We start from the raw sequence: 24,823 nt of genomic DNA, 5'->3' as shown, positions 1-24,823 counted from the left end.
CTGTCCGAGGAGGCTTAACGTTGGCGCGTTGCTGGGCTGTGTCCGGGAGTCCTGCCGAGCCAGCCTGGCCATCTGCGTGCCGGGAGCTGAGACTCTATGGAGGCGACGGCACCCTGGTGAGGCCCGTTCCCCGAGGTGGGGGAGGTGCTGGTGACATGGAGGCGTCTGAGGGCGCCTCTCCCTGCGCCCGGAGGTGGCTTCATCTCCCGCCCGGGGAGGCGCGCGCGGGGCCCTTCTCTAGCGGCCGTGAGGCGCTGGCGCGGCCGTCCGTGCGGTGCCCCCACTAAGCCCTTCTGCCACCCCAAACCTGCATCATCCAGTCAAACTAACACAAAGTGGGATATGATAGAGGTCTATAAAATCACGACTGGTGTAGAGAAAGTAGATAAGGAAGTGTTATTTACTCTGTCTCATAACACACGTATTAGGGGCCACCAGATGAAATTAGTAGGCAGCAGGTTTAAAACAAACAAAAGGAAGTATTTCTTCTCATAACGTGCAGTCAACCTGTGGAACTCCTTGCCAGAGGATGTTGTGAAGGCCAAGACTATAACAGGGTTCAAAAAAGAACTAGGTAAGTTCATGGAGGATAGATCCATCAATGCCCATTAGCCAGGATGGGCAAGGATGCTGTCCCTAGCCTCTGTTTGCCAGAAGCTGGGAATGGATGACAGGGGATGGATCACTGGATGATTACCTGTTCTGTTCATTCCCTTTGGGGCACCTGGCATTGGCCACTGTCGGACGACAGGATACTGGGCTAGATAGACCTTTGGTCTGACCCAGTATGGCTGTTTTTATGTAGATGCTTTATATGTCTACAGAAGTGCTTTTTCTGTCAATGTCGTTAATCCACTTCCATTAGTGGCAGTAGATAGCTCAGTATAAGAATTTTTCCATTGACACAGGTGTTTCTACTTGGGGGTTAGGTTGACGTAGCTATGGCGATCATGGGGTGAAATTTTTCACAGCCCTGAGCGATATAGCTAGGTCAATCTAATTATTTAGTGCTGATCTACAGTAGAAATTTACATCAGTATAGCTACATCTCTCAGGGTGTGAAAAATCCACACCCCTAAGAGTGTATAACATAGCTATACTGACCTAATCCCCAGCGTAGACAGTGCTAGGTTGATAGAAGAATTCTTCTGTCGATCTCGCTACCACCTCTCAGGGAGGCGGGTTACCTATATGGATGGGAGAAGCCTTCCTGTTGGTGTAGGTAGTGTCTATGCTGAAGTTGTGCTGCTGTAAATGTTTTAAATATAGATATACCCTTAGTCTGTGGTAGGCTAGTGCAGGTTCCGTTCACACCCCAGCTTGCTGCAAACTAAATGTTTGCGCAGACAAGCCCTAACACTCGTGAGACTCTGCGCTGTAGCTGGCAGCCTCTATTTACTTGGTTCTTAACTCTGTGTTTTTAGTTGCTATAATTGTGGTGAGGGAAGTAGTACTGAATGATAGCAACCTTTTTCACATCTAATCCTTAATTGCTTTTTTTCTTTTAGTGCACAGCCTGCTAAAGCCATCAAGCCTATAGACCATAAATCAGTTCACCAGATCTGTTCAGGACAGGTTGTACTGAATCTAGGCACTGCGGTGAAGGAGTTGGTGGAAAACAGTGTAGATGCTGGAGCTACTAATATTGGTAAACTTGTTGTTTTAATTTCATGTGAGACTAGCACTTAATTCTCATATACTGCTTTGTAACTTCTAAGTGCTCTGCACCTCCGAACTGTTTAGGACAAATGCTTTGTATTTGACCAGGTATATTTATAGCCATTTTACAGATGGGAAAACGAAGGCATAGTGCACTTGAGGTCCCAGTTCTACAATTGGATCTGTGGAGGCTATACTACTTTATTTCCATGTCTGATGTTATATAAAATTAATGGGATTACTATTGTGTAAAATTAAGCACGGGCATAAAAGTTTGCGGGATCAGGCCTATTTTGGAAGCTTGCTGCAGCATGTCCTACGCTGCTAGAAAACCATATGTAATCAAAATCTGACATGGAATCCAGCCTAGTTACCACCATTTGATGGCCATTCGGTGGACTATCAGGAATTAGTTTGGTTTAAGTCTAGTTCCCAATGGACAATTTTCCACATCACAAAAACTACAGCCATAATTAACATTAACCGGTACTCTTATTAGAGAGACAAGGTTGGTGAGATAATATCTTTTATGGACCAACTTCTGCTGGTTAAAGAGACAAGCTACACAGAACTCTTCTTCAAGTCTCTGCAAAGAGGCCAGGGATCTGAATGGAAATGGAGACTCAACTATTAGTGTGTCATGTGTGAAGTGCTTCCTCCATGTCAGAGTTCAGACATATTAACAAAGCAGTGTGAGGAAGCTTGTGCTGCTGCTTATGCTTAACCTCTTCCAAGGAATAGAGGATTTTAGTCTTCAGGCTGGCAACTTTTATGAGCAGAAAACTCTAATACGTGCATGCAAATTTAAAAAATTGAGCTAATCTAGCAGAAAGCACAGGTTGATTTGGAATTGAATAACTTAACTCTTGAAAGCTGTGAATCTTTTTTTAATTTGATTCAGAAAACAAATGGCTGTTGAAGACTTTACAATGCATTATTGACTTTGTGATGCTATACATTCTAAATATTGATCATGAACACTGAATGAAAACAATCTTTTAAAATGTTTAGACCTAAAGCTTAAAGAGTATGGAGCAGATCTTATCGAAGTTTCAGATAATGGTTGTGGAGTAGAAGAAGAAAACTTTGAGGGCTTGAGTAAGTTGAATTCTTCACAATTTATGTTTGTTCTAAATGTTTGAGAATATTTATATTATATATAAACTCTGATTTATCTGTCAATCTGATAACTGCAGTGAGAAAACTACTTCTTTCTTATAAAATTCCCAAGTTTAATCTCTTTAGGGGGAGGGATAGCTCAGTGGTTTGAGCATTGGCCTGCTAAACCCAGGGTTGTGAGTTCAATCCTTGAGGGGGCCATTTAGGGATCTGGGGCAAACTCAGTACTTGGTCCTGCTAGTGAAGGCAGGGTACTGGACTCAATGACCTTTCAAGGTCCCTTCCAGTTCTATGAGATAGGTATATCTCCTTAATTTTTTTTTTTTACTTAACCCAGTGGTCCCCAACCTTTTTCATTTGGCGGGCGCCAGACGACGAGCCACGGAGGACTGTGGCGGCGGATGAGCATGCGCCGAAATGCTGCCGACAAATGGCAACGTCAATAGGTATCGCTGCCGAAATGCCGCCGACAAGCAGCGTCATCCAGAGGTGTCGCCGCTGAAATACCACCGAAAATCGGCGACGTTTCGGGGCGACACCTCTGGATGACGCTGCTTTTCGGCGGATGCTCGTCCGCTGGCCAGTATGTGGGCGCACTTAGATGCCCCGGCGGGCGCCATGGCACCCGCGGGCACCGCGTTGGGGACCCCTGACTTAATCCTTCTAGAATGACAGATGTTCCCACCAGAGTTGCAGTAAAACTAGTTTTATTGTCCATCCTGGTGTCGTTATGGTATGTACACATGTGAAGACCTGGACCTAATTATGCGAGTGAATAGTGGGGGTGGAGGGCAAATTGTTGCATATGCTTATTCAAAGTCTCAAGGAAATTTTGATTCAGCTGTGTTCCTTACTCTTTTATGTTCACTTTCTTTAAATGTTCAAGCAGTCACATTTTACAAGTATAACTGTTAATTAAAAAATGAATTTTAAGCTTGAATATTTGCTGAAAGCGAGCTTGAAATTGTATATTTGACTGTAAAATTTGCAATTTGTAGATTTTAAGTCATCCAAACAGGAAGCAGAAACAATACTATGGGACGTATGTAACTAACCAACACTTAAAAAATGGCAAATATTCTCAACAAGCAGTTTGCAAAGGGTCTGCACACCAAAATGTATTCACTGAAGGAATACATAATTTGGAATTACATTGGAGAATTTTGCAGATTATTTGCAAGCAGAAAACGGGGGAAAATAGTGAATAGTTGGTTAATTATTTACTTGACTCTACTATAGTTTACATAAAATATGGTATAAGCATCAAAGTTTTCTGTTTCTTTGGGAAGATACAAAATATACCTTCATACATCAATGTCATTTTGGAAAGATGTGATACAGTTACACATATTTTAAATACATTTTTCCAGCTCTGAAATATTATACTTCCAAGATACAAGATTTCTCTGATCTAATGCATGTTGGAACATTTGGATTTCGAGGTGAAGCTCTGAGTTCACTGTGTGCGTTAAGGTAATAATATTGTGCTTCATTAGTTGACGTAAAGATTCCACATGAATGCAAAAATATGACTTCAGTGATTAATGAAACAAGGCTTTGGAAACTTGTAAATGGGTTATTTCTCAACTAAAAAAGAACCCAGTTATTTGTTTTTCTCCTTTATCATCTTATTTTTTAACTGTGTAGATTTGTTGGAATTAAGACCTCTCTGCAATACAAAAATAACAGTTAAATTAAAATATTTATTAAATTATTACTTAAATTATTTAATTTATTAATGATCCAGACCCAGCAAGTCTGAACTGGATTTAATTGTGTTATAGCTCGGTTAAAAACAGGTTTACCTTGATCTAGTAATTTGCCTATTTTAAAGAATATTTTGTAACCCAGTTACACGTGGATGAGACCAAACTCTGCTGGGTCTCATGTTATTCAGTTGAACTGCAACCAAATTAACAATTGTTAAAATGTATTGTTTTGTACAGTAACTCCTCGCTTAACGTTGTAGTTATGTTCCTGAAAAATGCGACTTTAAGCGAAACGATGTTAAGCAAATCCAATTTCCCCATAAGAAATAATGTAAATAGGGGGGGTTAGGTTCCAGGGAAATTTTTTTCACCAGACAAAAGACATATACTATGTGTGTGTGTGTTTTATTTCATATATATATATATATATATATATATATATATATATATATATATATATATTACACACACAGTATAAGTTTTAAACAAACAATTTAATACTGTACACAGCAATGATGATTGTGAAGCTTGGTTGAGGTGGTGAAGTCAGAGGTGGAAGAGGGTGGGATATTTCCCAGGGAATGCCTTACTGCTAAATGATGAACTAGCACTCGGCTGAGCCCTCAAAGGTTAAAACATTGTTTTTAATGTAGCCTCACACTCTACAAGGCAGCACAAATGGAGGGAGGGGAGACAGCATGACAGACAGAGACACACACCCTGTGTGTGTGTGAGAGAGAGAGCTGTGCATTGCCTCTTTAAGTACGTTGATCCCATTCTAAGTACATTGCCTTTTTAAGTAGATCAGCAAGTTGAGACAGCAGCTGCTGCCAGGAAGCTCCGTCCGTCCTGAGCCCTGTCCTGTCCCCCCCGTTCTAGAGTTGGGGTAAGCGGGGGGCAGGGGGGAGGGGTACACCCTGACATTAGCCCCCTCTTTCACCCCTCTCCGCCCCCCCCCCCGCCCCCACACACAGCAAGCAGGAGGCTCCTGGGAGCAGCGCCAAGGCAGAGGGCAGGAGCAGCACATGGCTGTGGGGGGAGGGACAGCTGAACTGCTGGCAATTGATAGCTTGCCTAGGGCGGCTGCTGCACAGGGAACTTAGGGGAGTGGGGAGCTGATAGGGGGGCTGCCGGTCCACCCTGGTTCCAAGCCCCCACCAGCTGGCTGCAATGGGCTGCTCTTTCTGCAAGCAGTGGACAAAGCAGGCGGCTGTCAAACAACGTTATAAGGGAGAGTTGTGGAACTTTAAACGAGCATGTTCCCTAATTGATCAGCAACATTACAATGAAACAATGTAAACCGGGACAACTTTTAAGTGAGGAGTTACTGTATACATATTCTATGCTACATATTACCTCTCCGGGGGAGGGAACGCCAGTCACGAAGAAAAGGCAGGTGTTAGTAATGGGAGATTCGATCATTAGAAACATAGATAGCTGGGTTTGTGATGACTTGGAGAACCGTATGGTGACTTGCGTGCCTGGTGCGAAGGTTGTGGATCTCTCAAGACATCTAGATAGACTTATGTGTAGTGCTGGGGAGGAGCCGGTGGTCGTGGTACATGTAGGTACCAATGATAGAGGGAAGGGTAGGAGAGACGTCCTGGAGGCCAAATTTATGCTGCTAGGGAAGGGACTGAAATCCAGGACATCTATGGTGGCATTCTCAGAAATGCTTCCAGTTCCACACGCAGGGCCAGGTAGGCAGGCAGAGCTTCAGAGTCTCAATGCATGGATGAGACGATGGTGTAGAGAGGAGGAGTTTAGATTTATTAGGAACCGGGGAAACTTTTGGGATGGGGGGAGCCTATACAGGAGGGATGGGCTCCACCTAAACCAAAGTGGAACCAGACTGCTGGCACTAAACATTAAAAAGGTTGCAGAGCCGTTTTTAAACTAAGAGATGGGGGAAAGCCGATTGCTGCAGAGGAGCATGTGGATCGGACAGAGACTTCTCTTAGAGGAGAGTCTATTGATAGAGATTCTCTAGGCTCTAGTCAGGAGCAGAGGATGAAAGAGGATAAAGTAGGGGCCAGATCAGACAAGAAACATTCACATAAAAAAGAATCTGACACGTCAGAAAAGGGCAGACAAATAAACAGTGACAAGTTTTTAAAGTGCTTGTACACAAATGCTAGAAGTCTAAATAATAAGATGGGTGAACTAGAGTGCCTTGCGTTAAAGGAGAATATTGATATAATAGGCATCACAGAAACCTGGTGGAGTGAGGACAATCAATGGGACACAATCATTTCGGGGTACAAAATATATCGGAAGGACAGAACAGGTCATGCGGTGGGGAGGAGTGGCACTATATGTGAAAGAAAATGTAGAATCAAATGAAGTAAAAATCTTAAGTGAATCCACATGTTCCATGGAATCTCTATGGATAGTAATTTCATGCTCTAATAAGACTATAACATTAGAGATCTATTATCGACCACCTGACCAGGACAGTGATTAGTGACAATGAAATGCTACAGGAGATTAGAGAGGCTATCAAAATAAAGAACTCAATAATAGTGGGGGATTTCAATTATCCCCATATTGACTGGGAACATGTCACCTCAGGACGAAATGCAGAGACAAAATTTCTCGATACTTTAAATGACTTGGAGCAGCTGGTACAGGAACCCACAAGGAGAGAGGCAATTCTCGATTTAGTTAGGAGCGCAGGATCTGGTCCAAGAGGTAACTATAATAGGACCGCTTGGAAATAGTGACCATAATATAATAACTTTTAACATTCCTGTGGTGGGAAGAACACCTCAACAGCCCAACACTGTGGCATTTAACTTCAGAAAGGGGAACTATGCAAAAATGAGGGGGTTAGTTAAACAGAAATGAAAAGGTACAGTGACTAGAATGAAATCCCTGCAAGCTGCATGGACACTTTTCAAAGACACCATAATAGAGGCCCAACTTAAATGTATACCCCAAATTAAAAAACACAGTAAAAGAACTAAAAAGGAGCCACCATGGCTTGGCTTAACCATGTAAAAGAAGCAGTGGGAGATAAAAAGGCATCTTTTAAAAAGTGGAAGTCAAATCCTAGTGAGGTAAATAGAAAGGAGCATAAACACTGCCAAATTAAGTGTAAAAATGTAATAAGAAAAGCCAAAAAGGAGTTTGGAGAACAGCTAGCCAAAAACTCAAAAGGTAATAACAAAATGTTTTTTAAGTACATCAGAAGCAGGAAGCCTGCTAAACAACCAGTGGGGCCCCTGGACGATCAAGATACAAAAGGAGCACTTAAAGACGATAAAGTCATTGCGGAGAAACTAAATGAATTCTTGCTTCAGTCTTCACGCCTGAGGATGTTAGGGAGATTCCCAAACCTGAGCAGCTTTTGTAGGTGACAAATCTGAGGAATTGTCACAGATTGAGGTGTCACTAGAGGAGGTTTTGGAATTAATTGATAAACTTAACAGTAACAAGTCACCGGGATCAGATGGCAGTCACCCAAGAATTCTGAAAGAACTCAAATGTGAAATTGCGGAACTAACAACTATGGTTTGTAACCTGTCCTTTAAATCGGCTTCTGTACCCAATGACCGGAAGATAGCTAATGTAACGCCAATATTTAAAAAGGGCTCTAGATCCCGGCAATTACAGACCAGTAAGTCTAACGTCAGTACCGGGCAAATTAGTTGAAACAATTGTAAAGAATAAAATTGTCAGACACATAGAAGAACATAAATTGTTGGGCAAAAGTCAACATGGTTTCTGTAAAGAGAAATCATGTCTTACTAATCTATTAGAGTTCTTTGAAGGGGTCAACAAACATGTGGACAAGGGGGATCCAGTGGACATAGTGTACTTAGATTTCCAGAAAGCCTTTGATAAGGTCCCTCACCAAAGGCTCTTACGTAGACAGGATACTGGGCTGGATGGACCTTTGGTCTGACCCAGTACAGCCAGTCTTATGTTCTTATGTAATATATTTTCAGGGACAATCCATTTAAGCAGTGATTTTTCTTATCACAAATAACTGTAACTTTAAATGGAAAATCCAATAAGTAGTACATGTTAGAACAGCAATAACTATGGTTAGGTTGTTAATTTTTAAGGCATCCCTATCTAGTAAAGTGCTGAAGGAAATGTGTAAATGCCTTCCTGTATCCAGGCCTATGTTAAGAAAAAAGACTGTTCATATTCTAGTTGCAAAAAACCCCAAGATGTCCTTTGGCTCTTTTAATATGCAGTATCCTTCATTGTAAATACAGTGATTTATCATGTAAAGCATAATACATTAGTGGAGTCTTCTACAATTATTGAAGTCCGAGTATGTTGACTCCTGAAGTTATAACAGCTAGATGTTTATCATGATCTCCCAGCATCCAGAGACATTTTAATTTTGAATAACTTCCTACTAACTTAGAAGTGGTCAAAGTTGCACAATTTACAGGAATTTATTGAAATATGTAGGGCTCAGCAAAGCATTCTGTATAAACCTACAGTATGCAGTTCTATATGGCTGAATAAATTGATCCAAATATCAGAAACTGGTGAAATAATTTTTTGAAATTGACATAGATTTCTCCCACATTGCAAAGACTGCCTGAATTCATTCAGGATTCATAATAATTTTTAATTGTAAGTTCTGTATAAAGGAAATAAATCGTTCAGATAACACATAACTGATGCCCTGATCCTCCAAAGACGTATGCACTTCCTTAACATTAAGCATCTGATTAGTCTTACTAACTTCCCAGTTTTAAAGTTAAGCACATGCGTAAGGTTTTGCAAGGGCTGTGCTTTGCAATGCATTTTGATCCTCAGGTGTAAAGTGCTGTGCAAAGGCAAAGTATTATTCTTCAAACATTTGCTTTTTTTTGTAGTTTGTAATGCTTTAAAACTTTGTTTTATGATTTCTCTTGAACTAGCTGCATGTTGGAAATAATTGCAGTGTTCGCATACAGTCTTGTGCATCACAAATATTACAGTGTTTTGTGTTTGTATTAGAAGAGTAGTATCCAAGTAGCATGAAACAGCAAAATCAGAGCCTAACATAATGGTCTATCTACAAGATGTATGTAAGGGATAAAAACTTAGATTTTTGCATTGTAACTAGGAAAATTAGGAAGGTCTGCACAGTATTGTTAAGCATTTTTATGTATACTCTTGGTTAAAAATCTTGAGGAGGGAGTGAAAGTTGCTTCTTAGAGAACTTATTTATGGTACCAGGTTGGGGGGGATAGCTCAGTGGTTTGAGCATTAGCCTGCTAAACCCAGGGTTGTGAGTTCAATCCTTGAGGGGGCCACTTAGGGATTTGGGGCAAAAATCAGTACTTGGTCCTGCTAGTGAAGGCAGGGGGCTGGACTCAGTGACCTTTCAGGGTCCCTTCCAGTTCTATAACATAAGTCTCTCTCTCTCTCTCTCTCTCTCTCTCTCTATATATATATAATCAATCCAGAACAAATATCTATCTATTAGAAATTCTTACAAAAGGGAGTTGATAATGTAAACTCTAATTTAACCTTAATTAAAGTTGTGTGAATGGTACTGGCATAATGTGAATAGAAATACCTGAAGTTTTCGGTACTGTAGACTGGATAAAGAAAAGCTACTGTTCAGTTAATAATCCTATTGGTTCTTTTTCCTTCTTCCAGTGATGTTACCATTTTTACTTGTCACAAATCTGCAAAGGTTGGAACTCGTCTGGTATTTGATCACAATGGAAAAATTACTCAGAAAACTCCTTATCCACGACAGCAGGGAACAACTGTTAGCGTGCAGCAATTGTTTTATACCCTGCCAGTGCGGCACAAGGAATTTCAACGAAATATTAAAAAGGTGTAGTGAACTGGAAATTCTGCTTTTAAAAATGTGATAACCTGCAAATCTAAACTTTGTAAAAAATAGATACATATAATTTAAATCATAATTCTTTCCTTTATATCTTGGTATACCATAGTGCTAGAAAGAGTTGATTAGCTCAGACATCTAGAACTTTCTCTTTCAACATAAATAATAAGATGTGGTCTAAGTAAGGTTCTTCTCTTTTCAGTCTAACTTCTCATTAGTGGTACTAACATTTACGTTAAGTGTTGGTTTGATGCTTCTAAATCTTGCATACTTTTTCATCTGTTGACTCTATATTTACATTATAATATTATACAGATCTTTGTGAAATAATAAAATGGACTCTCTCTTTTGCCTTCCTTACATATTTTGCACAGATTTTATGTAGAACTACAGTGACAAGACTTTCAGATTTGAGAAAGAAAGCAAGATAGGAATGAACATTGCATAATTAAAATTTGAAAATGTAGTGTTTTAAACTACCTACTTAATATATATCTAGTAAATATGGTTTAATCTTCCTCTTATTTTTTGCATGTAAGATCAAACTGTTTGCAGGGTTTCTGGAAGTTGCAGCTGAATCTCAGAATAAAGCTATACAACCCTGTTTGGAAGTGAGGGGAAAAAATGTGATGTACACAAAGACAGGCTATCCTATTTAGACATTTTAAAAAAATCTATTAATGTGTTTTCTGTTTCATAAAAATATTCAAACTTTTGTTTCTTTAACAGGAATATGCAAAAATGGTCCAAATCTTACAAGCGTACTGTATCATTTCAACAGGAGTTCGAATTAACTGCACCAATCAGGTTGGCCAAGGGAAAAAACACTCAGTGGTGTGTACCACTGGTAGCTGTAGTCTAAAGGAAAACATTGGAGCAATATTTGGCCAAAAACAGGTAATACTTACTGTAGGAAAAGGAGGAAAAAGCAGCTGCGAGAATATGTTAAAATCTAATTAAATACAGTATGAGTAAAGATGCCGTATAAACCATTATGGAGGAAGGGTGTAATAATTATTGTGCTCTAGCACACCCTATAGGTTAAATAAGGCAAGAGAATGCAGTTTCCACAGACTTTTTTTTTTTTTTTTCCCCTGGTCACAGTTTTACCTGCTTTGCAGAAAGAGAAATACAGAATGTTGGGATGAGCGTAAATCTTAATACCTCAGTTTAGACTGGTTAAATTAGTATTCTAAGAAGTGTTTGTGAGAGATTAAGGTTGGTCATCTGTTCATTTTTGTGATATGTGGACCATAGGTATCATCTCCAATCCCCAAAAGCATAATTATAAAAATGTTAGCATGGTGTGATGTGGAAGATGTCTGAGTTTTGCAACCCTTCACTATGAAATTCAGAAGCTTATTCTTTAAAGTTGTAGTCTATCTTCCAAATTGGAATAGCAGTCAGCAGATGTAGACATTTGCAGCTTAATGCTTAATAAATGTTTACTATAAATAAATCTGTTATAACTATCCAGTGGAAAGAAGTAGCAAAAGGAAGACAAAAGTAGTAAATGCACTCTTGCTCCCAGCCCTATGTCATAGCTACCAAGCATTTTTACTACGTTGGCTGGTGGGGTTGCTAATCTGTGATATTGTACTAAGTATCTCCTCCTGTTCAGGGGCCCATTTGTGCTATCCCTGCAATGCTCCCAACCCCTGTTCCTCCTGAGAGTGAGAGTCCAGACCAAAATTTAATTGGATGTCCTTCATGGATCAGTCAACTAAAATGTTAAGTTACATGTATCTATTTATATACTACTGCACCTTTAAGACCAAAGTGCTGAATGCAGAATCAAAAACAGAAAAAAGTAAGTGTGTCCTAACTGAAAAACTACATGAAAATTTATGATTGAAGAAAATTATATCCATGTTTCAGGTAACTTGTGTTTCAAATGGGATGTCTTATCAATTGTATTATTATTCATTCAAAACATATGAATTTATCTGATGACATTTTCTGATATGGCATGAATCTTGATTGGATCATTTATGGCTGGGAAGTCTGAAGCTGAATAAATAATGCTATTTTTTTCTGTCTTAAATAGGTTTAGTGAGTGAATGTTGGCATGAAAGGGAGAGCAGAACACTTAAGATTGGAATTGTGTGTCAAATACAGGTTAAGAGGAAGAGTTTGTTAGGGATTTATACTTTTGCATATGCTCTTTAACAGTGTGACTATAACCTCTGTGTGTTTAAGGGTAGTTCCTTCATTCAACCTGGCCAGCCAACTTTTAAAAAATATAATTACCACGTGCCAAGTTGGTTGTGATCCTGACAATAATAAAACAAGGAACTGAAAAGAAGGCCATAGCTATAATTGTTTAATCAATTATCATCCTTCTGACTGAGCTAAACTTTAACAGAGGCAAAAATGAATGAAAAACCCACTGACTTTAAATCACTAAAATGATTTTTGATGTTCTTGCACCAAGGAATAGCTATGAATTTAAATTTTCTTTCAGTTGCAAAACCTCATTCCCTTTGTTCAGCTACCTCCTAGTGAAGCTGTTTGTGAAGAATATGGCCTCCACTCCACTGATATGCCACAGAATCTTTTTACGTAAGTAGGAAGCCACCGCTGTCAGTATTTCCATGTTATAACTCAGGACTATGATGTAACCAGTTAAATGTATGTGGAGAGGGAGGGATGGGGCTAATATTTCTTGGTTTACTCTAATTTTGGCTTACTCTAATATTCTGCTGAATTAGTCACCACATTTAGTGTTCTCAATAATTATACATTATAGGTCAAATTGTGCCCTCAGTTATACCTGTACATCCTCACTGAAGTCAGTGCGAATGCCTGGGTGTAAGACAAGGTAGAATATGGTCCAACTTGAATAAAGAAGTTCTTTTAAATTAAAAAGTACTAACTTTTTTAGAATTTATAGTGGTTAATATAGAAGAGATTTGTGAACAGCCATATAAATGTTTGGGTTTACCGTGTTCTCAAAATCAGTGTCACAGTTGACGCTCCTTGAGGTAGAGAAAGCATGAATGCAGCTTTTTCAGAAGTCAGTGAATGTTGCTCTTTCAGTTGGCTGGAGAGCTTGCTAGCGGTGAACTATTAGCCTTTGCTAAGCTGGGATGTGTAGCAAAGCCACATGTAGGTATTTACTGAAAACATGTAATAGTTTTGGCTTTTAACCTCGTCAGAAATGTTCCTCTATAGAACTAGCATTGACTCTTAAAAGTTTCTGTTCTTCCTTTCTTCTATTGAGTCCCACTCTTACAATATTAATATTAAACAGTATTACAGGCTTCGTTTCCCATTGTGATCATGGTGTTGGAAGGAGTACAACAGATAGACAGTTTTTCTTTGTCAATCAGCGACCATGTGACCAATCAAAGGTACAGTTCTTAATAATATCGCTTATAGTTAGGCTTGGAAGGATTAGATTTTTATCAGTAGAAGATGGTAACATTGATTTCATCATACACAAACCAATAAAAAAAAATTCCATCAAAAATATTCAGAATTTACAGATGGGCAAAATAAGAAAAATGTTGCTTGATAACTTATTAGAGTGTGATTTAAAGATATTTACTTCATATATTTTGACAGTTTGTGTTTTAACGGTTATAAAGCTTTAACTTTTTGAATCTCAGCCTCCACTCTATTTAAATAATTGTCTGATCCCTCCCATAACTTTCTGCAACTGTGAAAATTTAAGTAGATCAATATCTAAATACAGTAAATGCTTAAGACCCCTAATTTTGTATAACCGTGAAAATTTTAATCAATAAAAATTAAAAAATACTTTAAAATAATCAATAATATTGTGTCAAAATTTATTTTAAAAAAGCAATTTCTGCCAACCCTGCTTACAGTTGCTTGATTTCTTCGTTTCTCTTTTCCAGTCTAGACCTAGTAACTGTTGTTACTACTTCTTCCTTTGTATTGATCTAATAAAGGAAAGATATAAATGTTTGATGGTAGGTCAAAAGAGTCCCAGGAAATGACCAGATTAGAAACTTGTACATCTAGGTCTTATCCTGCAAATACTTACTCACTTTAGCCTCTTTATCTACAGTGGGACTATTTGTGTGAGTAAAGGTCTAATCATGTGAATAAGGATTTGCTAGATCACGCTTGAAGTCTGTTTATTACTGCATTAGATAACATGTATCAGTAAAGAATAGAAGTAAGTAATGGTATCTCACTTGTTCTCTGTGTTCTGTGCAGATTTCCAAAGTTGTGAATGAAGTTTACCACATGTACAATAAGCACCAATATCCATTTGTCGTTCTTAACATTTGTGTAGATTCTGGTGAGTTCTTCTAATCAATCTCCATTAACCTTTGTAAAATGCTAGAAATAATAAATATGTAATATATGCAATTGCATAGCTTTAGAATCATTGGGGTTTTAAGTAGCTTTTGGACTAACTAGATGAATAGTTATTATTGTGTTGTGAAGATGCTTCTGATCTGTAATCGGAACATGTTCTATGATTGTTTGTAAACTAACCAGAAGTAACTTTCTATGCCAGTCTAGACCAGGGTGAAAAAGGCAGTCTGCTGGGTAGAATTAAATATTGGGGAACTTAAAATGTCTTACAATGCAGAAGCAGTATTTTTCACCACCATTGCTGGATCTGCAGGTGGTTTAGCAGTGTTGTGTTTGCAGCCACATTATCCATATTACCAGTGGCTTTTGTTGTACTCTGTGAATAAAGAGGGGAAAAATAAGGGAACTTCAGTCCAAGGATGGAAGGAACAAAAATATTCTATAATTTAATTTAATCTGAAATATAATTAATAGCTTTCCTTTATTTTTAGAGTGTGTTGACATCAATGTAACTCCTGACAAGAGGCAAATTTTACTGCAACAGGAGAAAGTTTTGCTAGCAATTTTAAAGACGTCTCTTGTGGGAATGTTTGGTAGCAATGTTAACAAACTTAACATCAATCAAAAACTGCTGGATATTACAGGTACATTAATGTTAACTGTGGAAGTCACTGTGGGTGTGGCCGAGGTTGGAGAGCTCAGAACGATGAAAAAGATGTATTTTTAAAATTAACTTTCTGATAGCAAATATGCCTGCTAATGAAACTGACAAGCTTATTACCAGATTTCTAGTCCATGGTTTGTAGTCAGACTCCAGCAATGCAGAGTATGTTGTCAAGATTGATCTGCCCTTAGTTTCAAACAAACAAACAAACCCCCCCCCCCCCCCCACATGCACACATCACACAAAAGCTTTTCAGGCTTCCTTTATACATCATAAAAAAGCAACTTTGGGTTGCTAGCCTAGGCAAGCCTAGTTTCTTTTTTATATTTTCCTTTGGTTGCCTTTAAGTAAATTTGGTGCTGGCCTATTTGCATCTCAGGAGATGAAGTCACCTAATTATCCACTGATCAGGTATAGCACAAGCATTTGTGGTACCAGGTTCCTCACTGCCCTGCGTTGAATATGAGATTTATTTAAAAAAAAAAAAAAATGCTACTGAACAGCCATTAAATGGTAACAGCTTTCAGCACTGCTAACCAGGTCAATCTGGTGACGTCTGTAGTGGCTTGTTACCAATCTCTCCCTCCCCCCCCTTCTTTGTCCCTTCCCCCAAATGAGTCATTCAGTCCCCCAAATGTTTGATGTTTTTGTTTTTTAATTGCATTTAATGAAAATCTACAATTTTCTCCATTCATATTTTATTAGGTAACTTCAAAAAGATAGTAGCAGAAGAAACAGAAAAGCCTCAGACAGGAATGCTGCTTGATTCTGCAGCCCAGAATCCAAGGGGAGAAGAGAAAAGAGCAATGACTATTGTTAAATTAAGAGAGTCATTCTCTCTCCATCAAATGACAGAGAGCAGTTTTCAGAGCCCTAGCAATGTCGGAAAGCAACACAACTCCCCGGGGAAGAGAGAACTTATGTCATTTCTTAACACTTCAAGTCCTGTAAAGAGTCAAAAGTCCATCTCCAGCAAGGAGCCTGAACATTGGAGGCAGATGGACTCAAATACATACTCAGTTACTAACAGAGATTTGAGGAAGTTAGAAAGTGACACAGATTCTGGATGTGGTAGCACCTCTGCAGAGTCAAATGTTGGGTTTAGTACTCCAGAAGTTGGTAGCTGCCTCAGCAATGAAAGTGCAGGCAGCTCACCTGAAGAAGAGTTCCGTATTTCAAAAGAAGAGCTTCAAAGTGTATGTCTTGAAACTGTCAAACTTAGTGAGGAATCATTGGAATGTGATGCCAAATTTTCAGGGATTGAACATGAATTGACCCAAATGGGTGAACAGAATGAACGGAGTGAGTTACCTCAGCAAGCCAATAGTTTTTCCCCAAATGTGAAGCGTTTTAAAAGTGAGCAAGTTAATTTAAAGGCAGCCACCTGTCCAGAACTGAGAAATGCTGAGAACTGTGCATCAGTGCCACATGTTGATGTACCAATTGAAATTAAAAAGAAAACTGTGCCACTTGAGTTCTCTATGAGTTCTTTAGCAGAAAGAGTAAAAAGGCTAATACAGCAGCAACAGAAAAAGGCAGAAGCACAGAATTATAGAAGATTTAGAGCAAAGATTAGCCCTGGAGACAATAAAACAGCAGAGGATGAATTAAGAAAAGAAATCAGGTATTTGCACCTTCTTGTTACCTTATGTTAACCAAATGATAAACAAAGTTGATGAAAAATATAGGTTAATAGTATTTACAAGAAAGCTTTGATCTGTTTGTTAATTTTGGAGATGTAGGTTTATATATGAATGACAAACCTACATTACTGTGTTAGCACCTTTTTGGCAATTTGTTTAATCAGGTAACTCAAGCTTCTGCAAACGTATAGTTCATGTAGAATATGGAAATGCGCATAATAAACAGTTAGTGCCACACATTTTATAAACTCCTCTTTAGTAATAATCTGGAGTATGTTGAGTGGTGTATCCAAAGAAACACCAAACTTATAATTATTGAGGTATTTCTTTGGTGGTATTCTGCTGAGTGGAGCCCATTATTCATGTTGCCTCTTCTAAAATACTGTAAAGTTTGGGGATCGAGCAGCTTTGGAGATGGACTGACTCAGATGGGGACTGGACAGTGAGGGTCTGAGACACAGATATTCTTGACAGTAAATATTTTGGTTGTCAGTGGTGTGGAGAGGCCTACCCTTTCCTATTGAAAAGGAGGCAGATAGCTCTAAAATCTTTACATGTGAGTTATCACAGTTTATAATCTGTTTGTTTTTCTATATACAGTAAAGAGATGTTTGCAAAAATGGAAATCATAGGTCAGTTCAATTTAGGATTTATAGTAGCCAAGCTGAACTCTGATCTCTTCATAATTGACCAACATGCTACTGATGAAAAATACAACTTTGAGATGTTACAACAGCACAACGTTCTCCAAGGTCAGAAGCTGATAGCGTAAGTGTCTTTAGTGTGTTACTATTAACATTGGTTTGAAACAGCTGGAACCTAGTATAATAAATGGATGTAGTGAAACTCCACTTCCAGTGAAGTAGATTGTAATGCTCTGGAACTTTCAGTGTGCCAAGTGCAGTTTTAGTCATGTTGAACTTCTGTATGATGGGTTGGACCCCCCTTCTGGGATGCCACCTGATGTACTGGGGTTTCATGAGCCCCTCCTGTTCCACCATCCTGGATTCCCTCTCCCTTATTTTGCTGAATTAGGCTCTCCGGCCTCTTGCAGCACACATACACAGGTAGGGCCACACCCAGCTGCAGACACAAATTGAAGTCAGCTCTGTGTGAGAGGATTCACGCATCACTCACGTGCACACCCCTTTTGGGGAATAAACCCAAAATAATACTGTCTTGCACTGTATAAAAAGCTCATAAAAATTCACCCTCTCCCTCAATATGATGAGAGAGATGCACAACTTCTTACCCTCCCCCCCCCCCGTTAGAAATTGCACAAACTGGGTTTAGTAAAAAATTATTAACTACAAAAGGCAGATTTTAAGTGATTATAAGGGATAGCAAATAGAACAAAGCAGATTACTGAGCAAATAAAACAAAAGACATACTAAGCTTAAGATCTTACAGAGACTGGTTTCAAGAAGTAATTTCTCACCCTAAATGTTATTTTAGGTAAGTTGCAGAGTTCCAGTAGCTTAGAGTTCCAGTTATTTCTTCTTACAGACTGGACCCCTGTCTCAGTCTAGACTCACCCCTGCCTTTCCCTTCAGGTTTAGTTCCTTTGTCCCTTCAGGTTCTTTCAGCAGTCCTTCTTCTTGGGTAGGCAATGGAGGAGAGTCCAGATTAACCCCCTCCCCAGCCTTAAAAGGGATTTTCCTAAGGCAGGAAACCTTGGTTTGATCCCCATCCCCCTACCGAGGAAAAGTACCAGCAGTGTCCAAAGTGGTATTTTGTATCAGGTGTTCTTATCACCTGACCTGGTAGTGTCTCAGGAAGGAGTGTGTGTGACGGGTTGGATAACAGAAACCCCCTTGGGGTTGCCAACTGATGTGCCAAGACTACTTCTGCCCCTGTTTTCCTGCCCTGGCAGTTTAGAACTTCAGTGCCCTGCCTGGTTTGAGCCAGACCCGCTAGCCTTCTGCAAACCCAGACCCAGGGTCTGAACCACATCCCCTAACAGCTGTAGGCTTAACTGAAAGCACCTTACAGAAGTGTTCCTGTCTTTAACACCCAGATGTCCAACTCCTAATGGGGTCCAAACCCCAAATAAATTTGTCCAACTCATAATGTCCAACTCATAAATTGTTCGCCCTCTATAACACTGATAGAGAGAGATGCACAGCTGTTTGTCCCCCCAGTATTAATACATACTCTGGGTTAATTAATAAGTAAAAAGTGATTTTATTAAATACAGAAAGTAGGATTTAAGTGGTTCCAAGTAGTAACAGACAGAACAAAGTGAATTACCAAGCAAAATAAAATAGAACACGCAAGTCTGTATCTAAGAAACTGAATACAGATAAAAACCTCACCCAGCAAGCTTCCTTTTACAGACTAGTCTCCTTCTAGTCTGGGTCCAACAATCACTCACACCCCCTGTAGTTACTGTCCTTTGTTCCAGTTTCTTTCAGGTATCCTTGGGGGTGGAGAGGCTCTCTCTTTAGCCAGCTGAAGACCCAATGGAGGGGTCTCCCAGGGGTTTAAATAGACTTTCTCTTGTGGGTGGAGACCCCCTCCTCCCTCCTATGCAAAGTCCAGCTCCAAGATGGAGTTTTGGAGTCACCTGGGCAAGTCACATGTCCATGCATGACTCAATTTTTACCAGCCAAGCCACATTCCTGTGAAAGCTCAGATGTGGATTGGCATCTTCAAGTTCATTGTTGGCTTAAGTAGTTTTTGATTGGGTACTTAATTTGCACTTCTCTCAAGAAGCTGACCGAATGCTCAACTAAGCTAGTTAAAATCAAGCAAGTATACAGCCAATATTCCTAACTTCAAGTACAAAAATGATACATGCATACAAATAGGATTAATAGATTCAGTAGATCATAACCTTTACAGAGATATGTTACATGGCATATGTAGCATAAAACATATTCTAGTTATGTCATATATACAATCATAAGCATATTCCATAAAGCCTTATGGGGGGCACCGTCACAGAGAGATTAGTATCTTCACAGTCTTATTGTTTCTTCCTAATGGCCCATCAAGGCTGTGATGGCCGGTTGTCTGGTGGGTGTCAAAATGTTGTAAATAACTTGAGAAAAGCCTTGAAGCTTAAGGGACAAGTTTAGCTGAAGATTAGTGCAGAATCTTAAGTAAATATGTCAGGAAAGGAAACATTTGGTATGAGCATTTTCTATAAAAGTCTAGCTGGAATCTGACAGAAGAGAAGTGTGCATGAGGAAAGGAGAGTTTTAGGCTTCAGTATATTAAAGCACTTAAGCACATACTTAAAATTTAAGCATGTGTGTAAGTACTTCGGTGAATTGGAATTATAGGACCAGATTCAAAGTCCTCAAAGTTAATCAGAGTCTGTCCATTGAACTCATTTGGCTTTGGATCAGGCCCTTAGAGAGGAAAAGGCAAGCCAAATGCTGGTACTGTGTTTCTGCAGTTCTCTAAAATTTTAAATTCTCCTGAACTAGGCTTTATATCTGTTGTCGTGGCTTGGCAGTTGCAGAACTAAATTTCTGCTGAATTTCAGCCTTGGTCACTCTGTATTAGGATTTTGGAATTTTATAAGCTTAATGCAATGTTTCACAGGAATTTTAATAATCATACTTATGTAGCACCTTACATATTCAAAATGTGTTATCAATATTAATTCCTACAACACCCTTTAAGATAGGTCAGGCTTACTCTTAGAAGTGCTGAACATAAGCCTGGGTAAAACCCAGAGAAACTATGGGGACATGGTTAAGGACATAGTGCCTAAGTGTCAGAGCCAGGATTTAATTGTTTTTAATTCTGTTGTCATATTACACAACTTTGTAATTTGGCTTTAGATATATATTTAATTTTTTCCTCTCTCGTAGGCCACAAAATCTTAATTTAACTGCTGTAAATGAAACTATATTGATTGAAAACCTGGAGATATTTAGAAAAAATGGGTTTGATTTTGTCATTGATGAAGATGGTAAGTTTGGATCCAGAATCACTAGAACTAGAAAAGTTTACAGTTTTCCTCTTCTCACTCGGTAAACAAGATTAAGTTGATAGAAGTTGTCAGTAGTATTGCAAAATAAGGTCTTAAATATTGATGTGCCATATTCAGTGCATACTGTTTTTCTTCTATGATTCTTGAAAATATTTAATGAAAAATTATAGAATGCATATTTGTTATTTAAGAAATTGGATTGATAAAGAGTTATATAGCGGTAAATATACCCAATGGCCTGTGATGGGATGTTAGATGGGGTGGGATCTGAGTTACTACAGAGAATTCTTTCCTGGGTGTCTGGCTGGTGAGTCTTGCCCACATGCTCAGGGTTTAGCTGATCGCCATATTTGGGGTCGGGAAGGAATTTTCCTCCAGGGCAGATTAGCAGAGGCCCTGGGGATTTTTTGCCTTCCTCTGCAGCGTGGGGCACGGGTCACTTGCTGGAAGATTCTCTGCACCTTGAAGTCTTTAAACCATGATTTGAGGACTTCAATGGCTCAGAGATAGGTTTGATACAGGAGTGGGTGGGTGAGATTCTGTGGCCTGTGTTGTGCAGGAGGTCAGACTAGATGATCATAATGGTCCCTTCTGACCTTGAAGTCTATGATTCTATGACTCCTACAGTAATTCTTCTTAGCATGTGGTAGTGACCTAATAGACCCAGTTGCCACTCCAAGAGATATTGAGTTTATTCTTCTTGCATTGCATTAATAAAACCCTTGTTGGAATAACAGGGTTACATATAGGCACACAAATGATCTGATAGAGAAGGGAACTAACAGTTGGGATTATTGGGTTCTCTTTTTGGCCCTAGTACTAACTTGCTCTGTGGTTTTGGGCAAATCACTTAACAGCTAAGTGCATCATTTTTCATCTGTAAAATGGGGATAATACTTGTTTATGTCAGAGTCTCAGAGCAAAAATCACTATGTAGTGTAAAGTATTGTGTGCCGTAGAGGAAAATCTGTTATCCCTTGTGGCATTTTTCAAGAATATACAGGCCAGGCCAGGCCATGCACCATTATGCATTTTTAAATTTCAAGGGTTGTTTTTTTTTTTGTTTTTGCCTAAAATAGCAATGGTAATTATCAAACTTTTACAAACAATCTAATTATTTTTAGTTACACAACTTCAAAAATAACTTTAGACAGTCAGCTCTTTCATGCTGTCCAGTTTTTTAAATGTTAGAATTTTTGTAAAATTAGAACATCTCTCAAAAGACTGCTAATTAAATTTTAGTACTCCATGTAGGGATCATTATGGATTGACTTATGGAAGGAGCATGTTTAAATTTTTACTTATTTGTCAAACAATAAACAAAATGATATGTTCACTTGCATTGATAAACTGTTTTCTCTCTTAAATATTTTTCCTTTTTAAAAAACTCTTCCAGCTCCTGTAACTGAAAGGGTTAAGTTGATTTCCTTGCCAACAAGCAAAAATTGGACTTTTGGTCCACAGGACATAGAGGAGTTGATTTTCATGTTAAGTGATTGCCCAGGAGTCATGTGTAGGCCCTCCAGGGTCAGACAGATGTTTGCTTCTCGAGCTTGTAGAAAATCCGTAAGTGCTGCATTTTATGTATATTTACTAGTATACACTGTATATTTAATTGGACTGTATGTTGCTAGTGGATTTTTGGCACCTAACATCCTTGGTCCTGATCCTGCTCTTTTGTCCCAGTGTAAATCAAGAGTAACTTCACTGAAGTCTCTAATTATACCAGTTCTAGTACAGCTAAGGGCATAATTGGGCCCTTTGTATATGGTCTTAAATTAGATTTTGATTGTCCTGTAGGTCTCTTTATTTTAATGTCTTGCACAGTATCTTGTCTGCTGTTGTAATTGGAGAAGTACAGCTTTTGTGCAGCAATTTGCCATAAGGGAGAAAGAAAATATAATTGTTAAACTTTGTTTGCATTTTTGTTCACAGGTGATGATTGGAACTGCACTTACTGTAAATGAGATGAAGAAATTGATCACCCACATGGGTGAGATTGAGCATCCTTGGAACTGTCCCCATGGAAGGCCAACTATGAGGCACATAGTCAATTTAGATCTAATTTCTCAAGAATAGCAGACCCTTGTGTGTATTTTATTAGTGTTTTTTTACTTTTAATTCATTGGCAATGTTATTAATCCACTTCTCTTTGAATTACAGATTTTATCATAAAACTTTTTTATTTTGTCAAAGAAGTGACCGTTTTAGCCACCATTTTGCATATTTAAATTTACAATTTGCATATTTAAATATTACCTGAACAACACAGGCATCCTGTAATCTTTCTTTCTTTATTACTCCTATATAAAGACGTACCAGAATTTACTTGTAAATACATTCCTTTTGTCATGGCTGGCCTTGCATATTACTTTTTTTTTTTTTTTTGGCAGCTGAGATACTTAAAAAATAAACTCTTTTATATGGAAGTTCAAGACTTGAGGTGAACACTCTTTATAGAGACCGTATTATGGTATGACAAAGTAAAATTATATCTCATAGGCTATAGTGCCTCTTTGTAACGTTTCAAATAAATCATATTTGATGTTTAGGTGAAAGTATTAAATCATATTTTTTTCTTTTCACTATTAATTGCAATTCTGTGTTGTCAAGGTTTTTCTGATGTTCAGTTTAATGTTTAGTAGTGAGAAACATTAAACACTGGTGTTAAGGAGAGGATGGAATAGAATTGTGTACCTCTGACATCCACCTCTGCCTCTTAAGCAGTATCTTACCGAGCCTTACTCCATAAACATTCTTTCAAGAAAAGATTCCTTTTCTGAGAATGAAAGCAAGCAACCATCCGATCCCCCACCACCAATGGTAAGGAATAAGGAAGGCTATCCTCAAATTAGGAGCTTCTTTCACTGTAGAAACAAAGCAGTTATTATATTGGTTACTTTGGTGCCAGGAGGCCAAATCCTGGGCTTATTGAAAGTCAGTGACAAAACTCTGACCTTGGTGGGACCAAGAAAAGTGTTTTTGTTTACATCGGCGTGTTACGTGCTATTTTTAGAGGAGGATGTTTGCCACCTTGCTTTTGTCCTTGCTAATGGATAGCATGTGGGACTGCAAGGTAGAAGATGTGCATTCTCTTCCTGGCTATGTTATTGAATAGTGTGAAGTTGGGCAGAATCTACTTAAATCTACCTCTATTTCTTAGTTTCCCTGTATGTGATGTGGGCATGATGCTGTACCATGAATAAGTACTCCAGTCTAAGCTTATCAGGGTAAGGGCTGAACAGCTGCTAAGTATCCAAACGTCTTCCAAAAGGCAGGTTGGGGGCTAGAGCCAGCTTCCTTTACTGTAAAACCTCGTGTATTGCAGAAATAACCTAAAACCATCATGGTGGTGCAAAGAAACCAAAAGGAAACATTGGGACAGGGTCGGGACCACTAGAAGAAAAATACCTCCCCTCGCGCCTGCCTGGCACCAGCTGTGCTGCAGTCCCTGGGGTAGAAAAAACGTGCCTCCGAATCTGCCATGGGCATTGCTGCTAGCTGGGAGCCAGAGGCGGCGGGGCAGGTGGGGAGGGGCCATTCCAGCAGCAGGCCGGGGCCGCTGTAGTAGGCGCGCACAGCCCGCCGGAGGGGATTGTACTATCCCGGTACTTGGGGAAGGGGAAATTGGCGGCGGTCCCTTTAAGGAGACGAGTGAGTGGCTTTCTGCCCTGCCGGCGGTTACTATGGTTACTGGCGCCGGGCGTAGGACGCGGTGGCAGGAGCCGGAGGGACGGGCCCCGAAACAGATCGTCCTCGCCACCCTCCGCTTTGCGCAGAGGAGCCCCCGGGCGTTGGCCGGAACCCTGGGGACCTAGCAGGGGGGCCCGGGCTTCCCGCTGGGTGGTGGGCGACCTAGCCAGCGTGGAGGGGAGCCAGGAGCTTCGTGCTGCCCGGCCAGCCGTCCTGGGGGCTGCTGCATGCTGAGCGCGCCCGCCAGAGACCCTCGGGCGCAGCTGTTCCTAGGCATCCCATCTTGAT

General features: G+C 39.5%; 1 protein-coding gene across 1 annotated transcript; it reads left to right on the top strand.

Moving 5' to 3' along the window:
• The first annotated feature begins 92 nt into the window (after positions 1-92).
• On the top strand, positions 93-23,198 carry PMS2 (PMS1 homolog 2, mismatch repair system component). Its single transcript, XM_065411568.1, is given in 17 exon segments — positions 93-116; positions 1,509-1,648; positions 2,671-2,757; positions 4,149-4,251; positions 10,101-10,284; position 10,852; positions 11,026-11,041; positions 11,043-11,193; positions 12,761-12,858; positions 13,550-13,649; positions 14,485-14,569; positions 15,081-15,233; positions 15,959-16,877; positions 17,497-17,664; positions 20,721-20,821; positions 22,239-22,408; positions 22,778-23,198. Coding segments are annotated over 17 exon segments (2,640 nt in total). The 5' UTR covers positions 93-96; the 3' UTR covers positions 22,922-23,198.
• The last annotated feature ends 1,625 nt before the right edge of the window (positions 23,199-24,823 follow it).

The sequence above is a fragment of the Emys orbicularis genome, chromosome 10, assembly GCF_028017835.1.
Source record: "Emys orbicularis isolate rEmyOrb1 chromosome 10, rEmyOrb1.hap1, whole genome shotgun sequence".
Lineage (NCBI taxonomy): Eukaryota > Metazoa > Chordata > Testudines > Emydidae > Emys > Emys orbicularis.
This window is presented reverse-complemented; position numbering and strand designations above follow the sequence as displayed.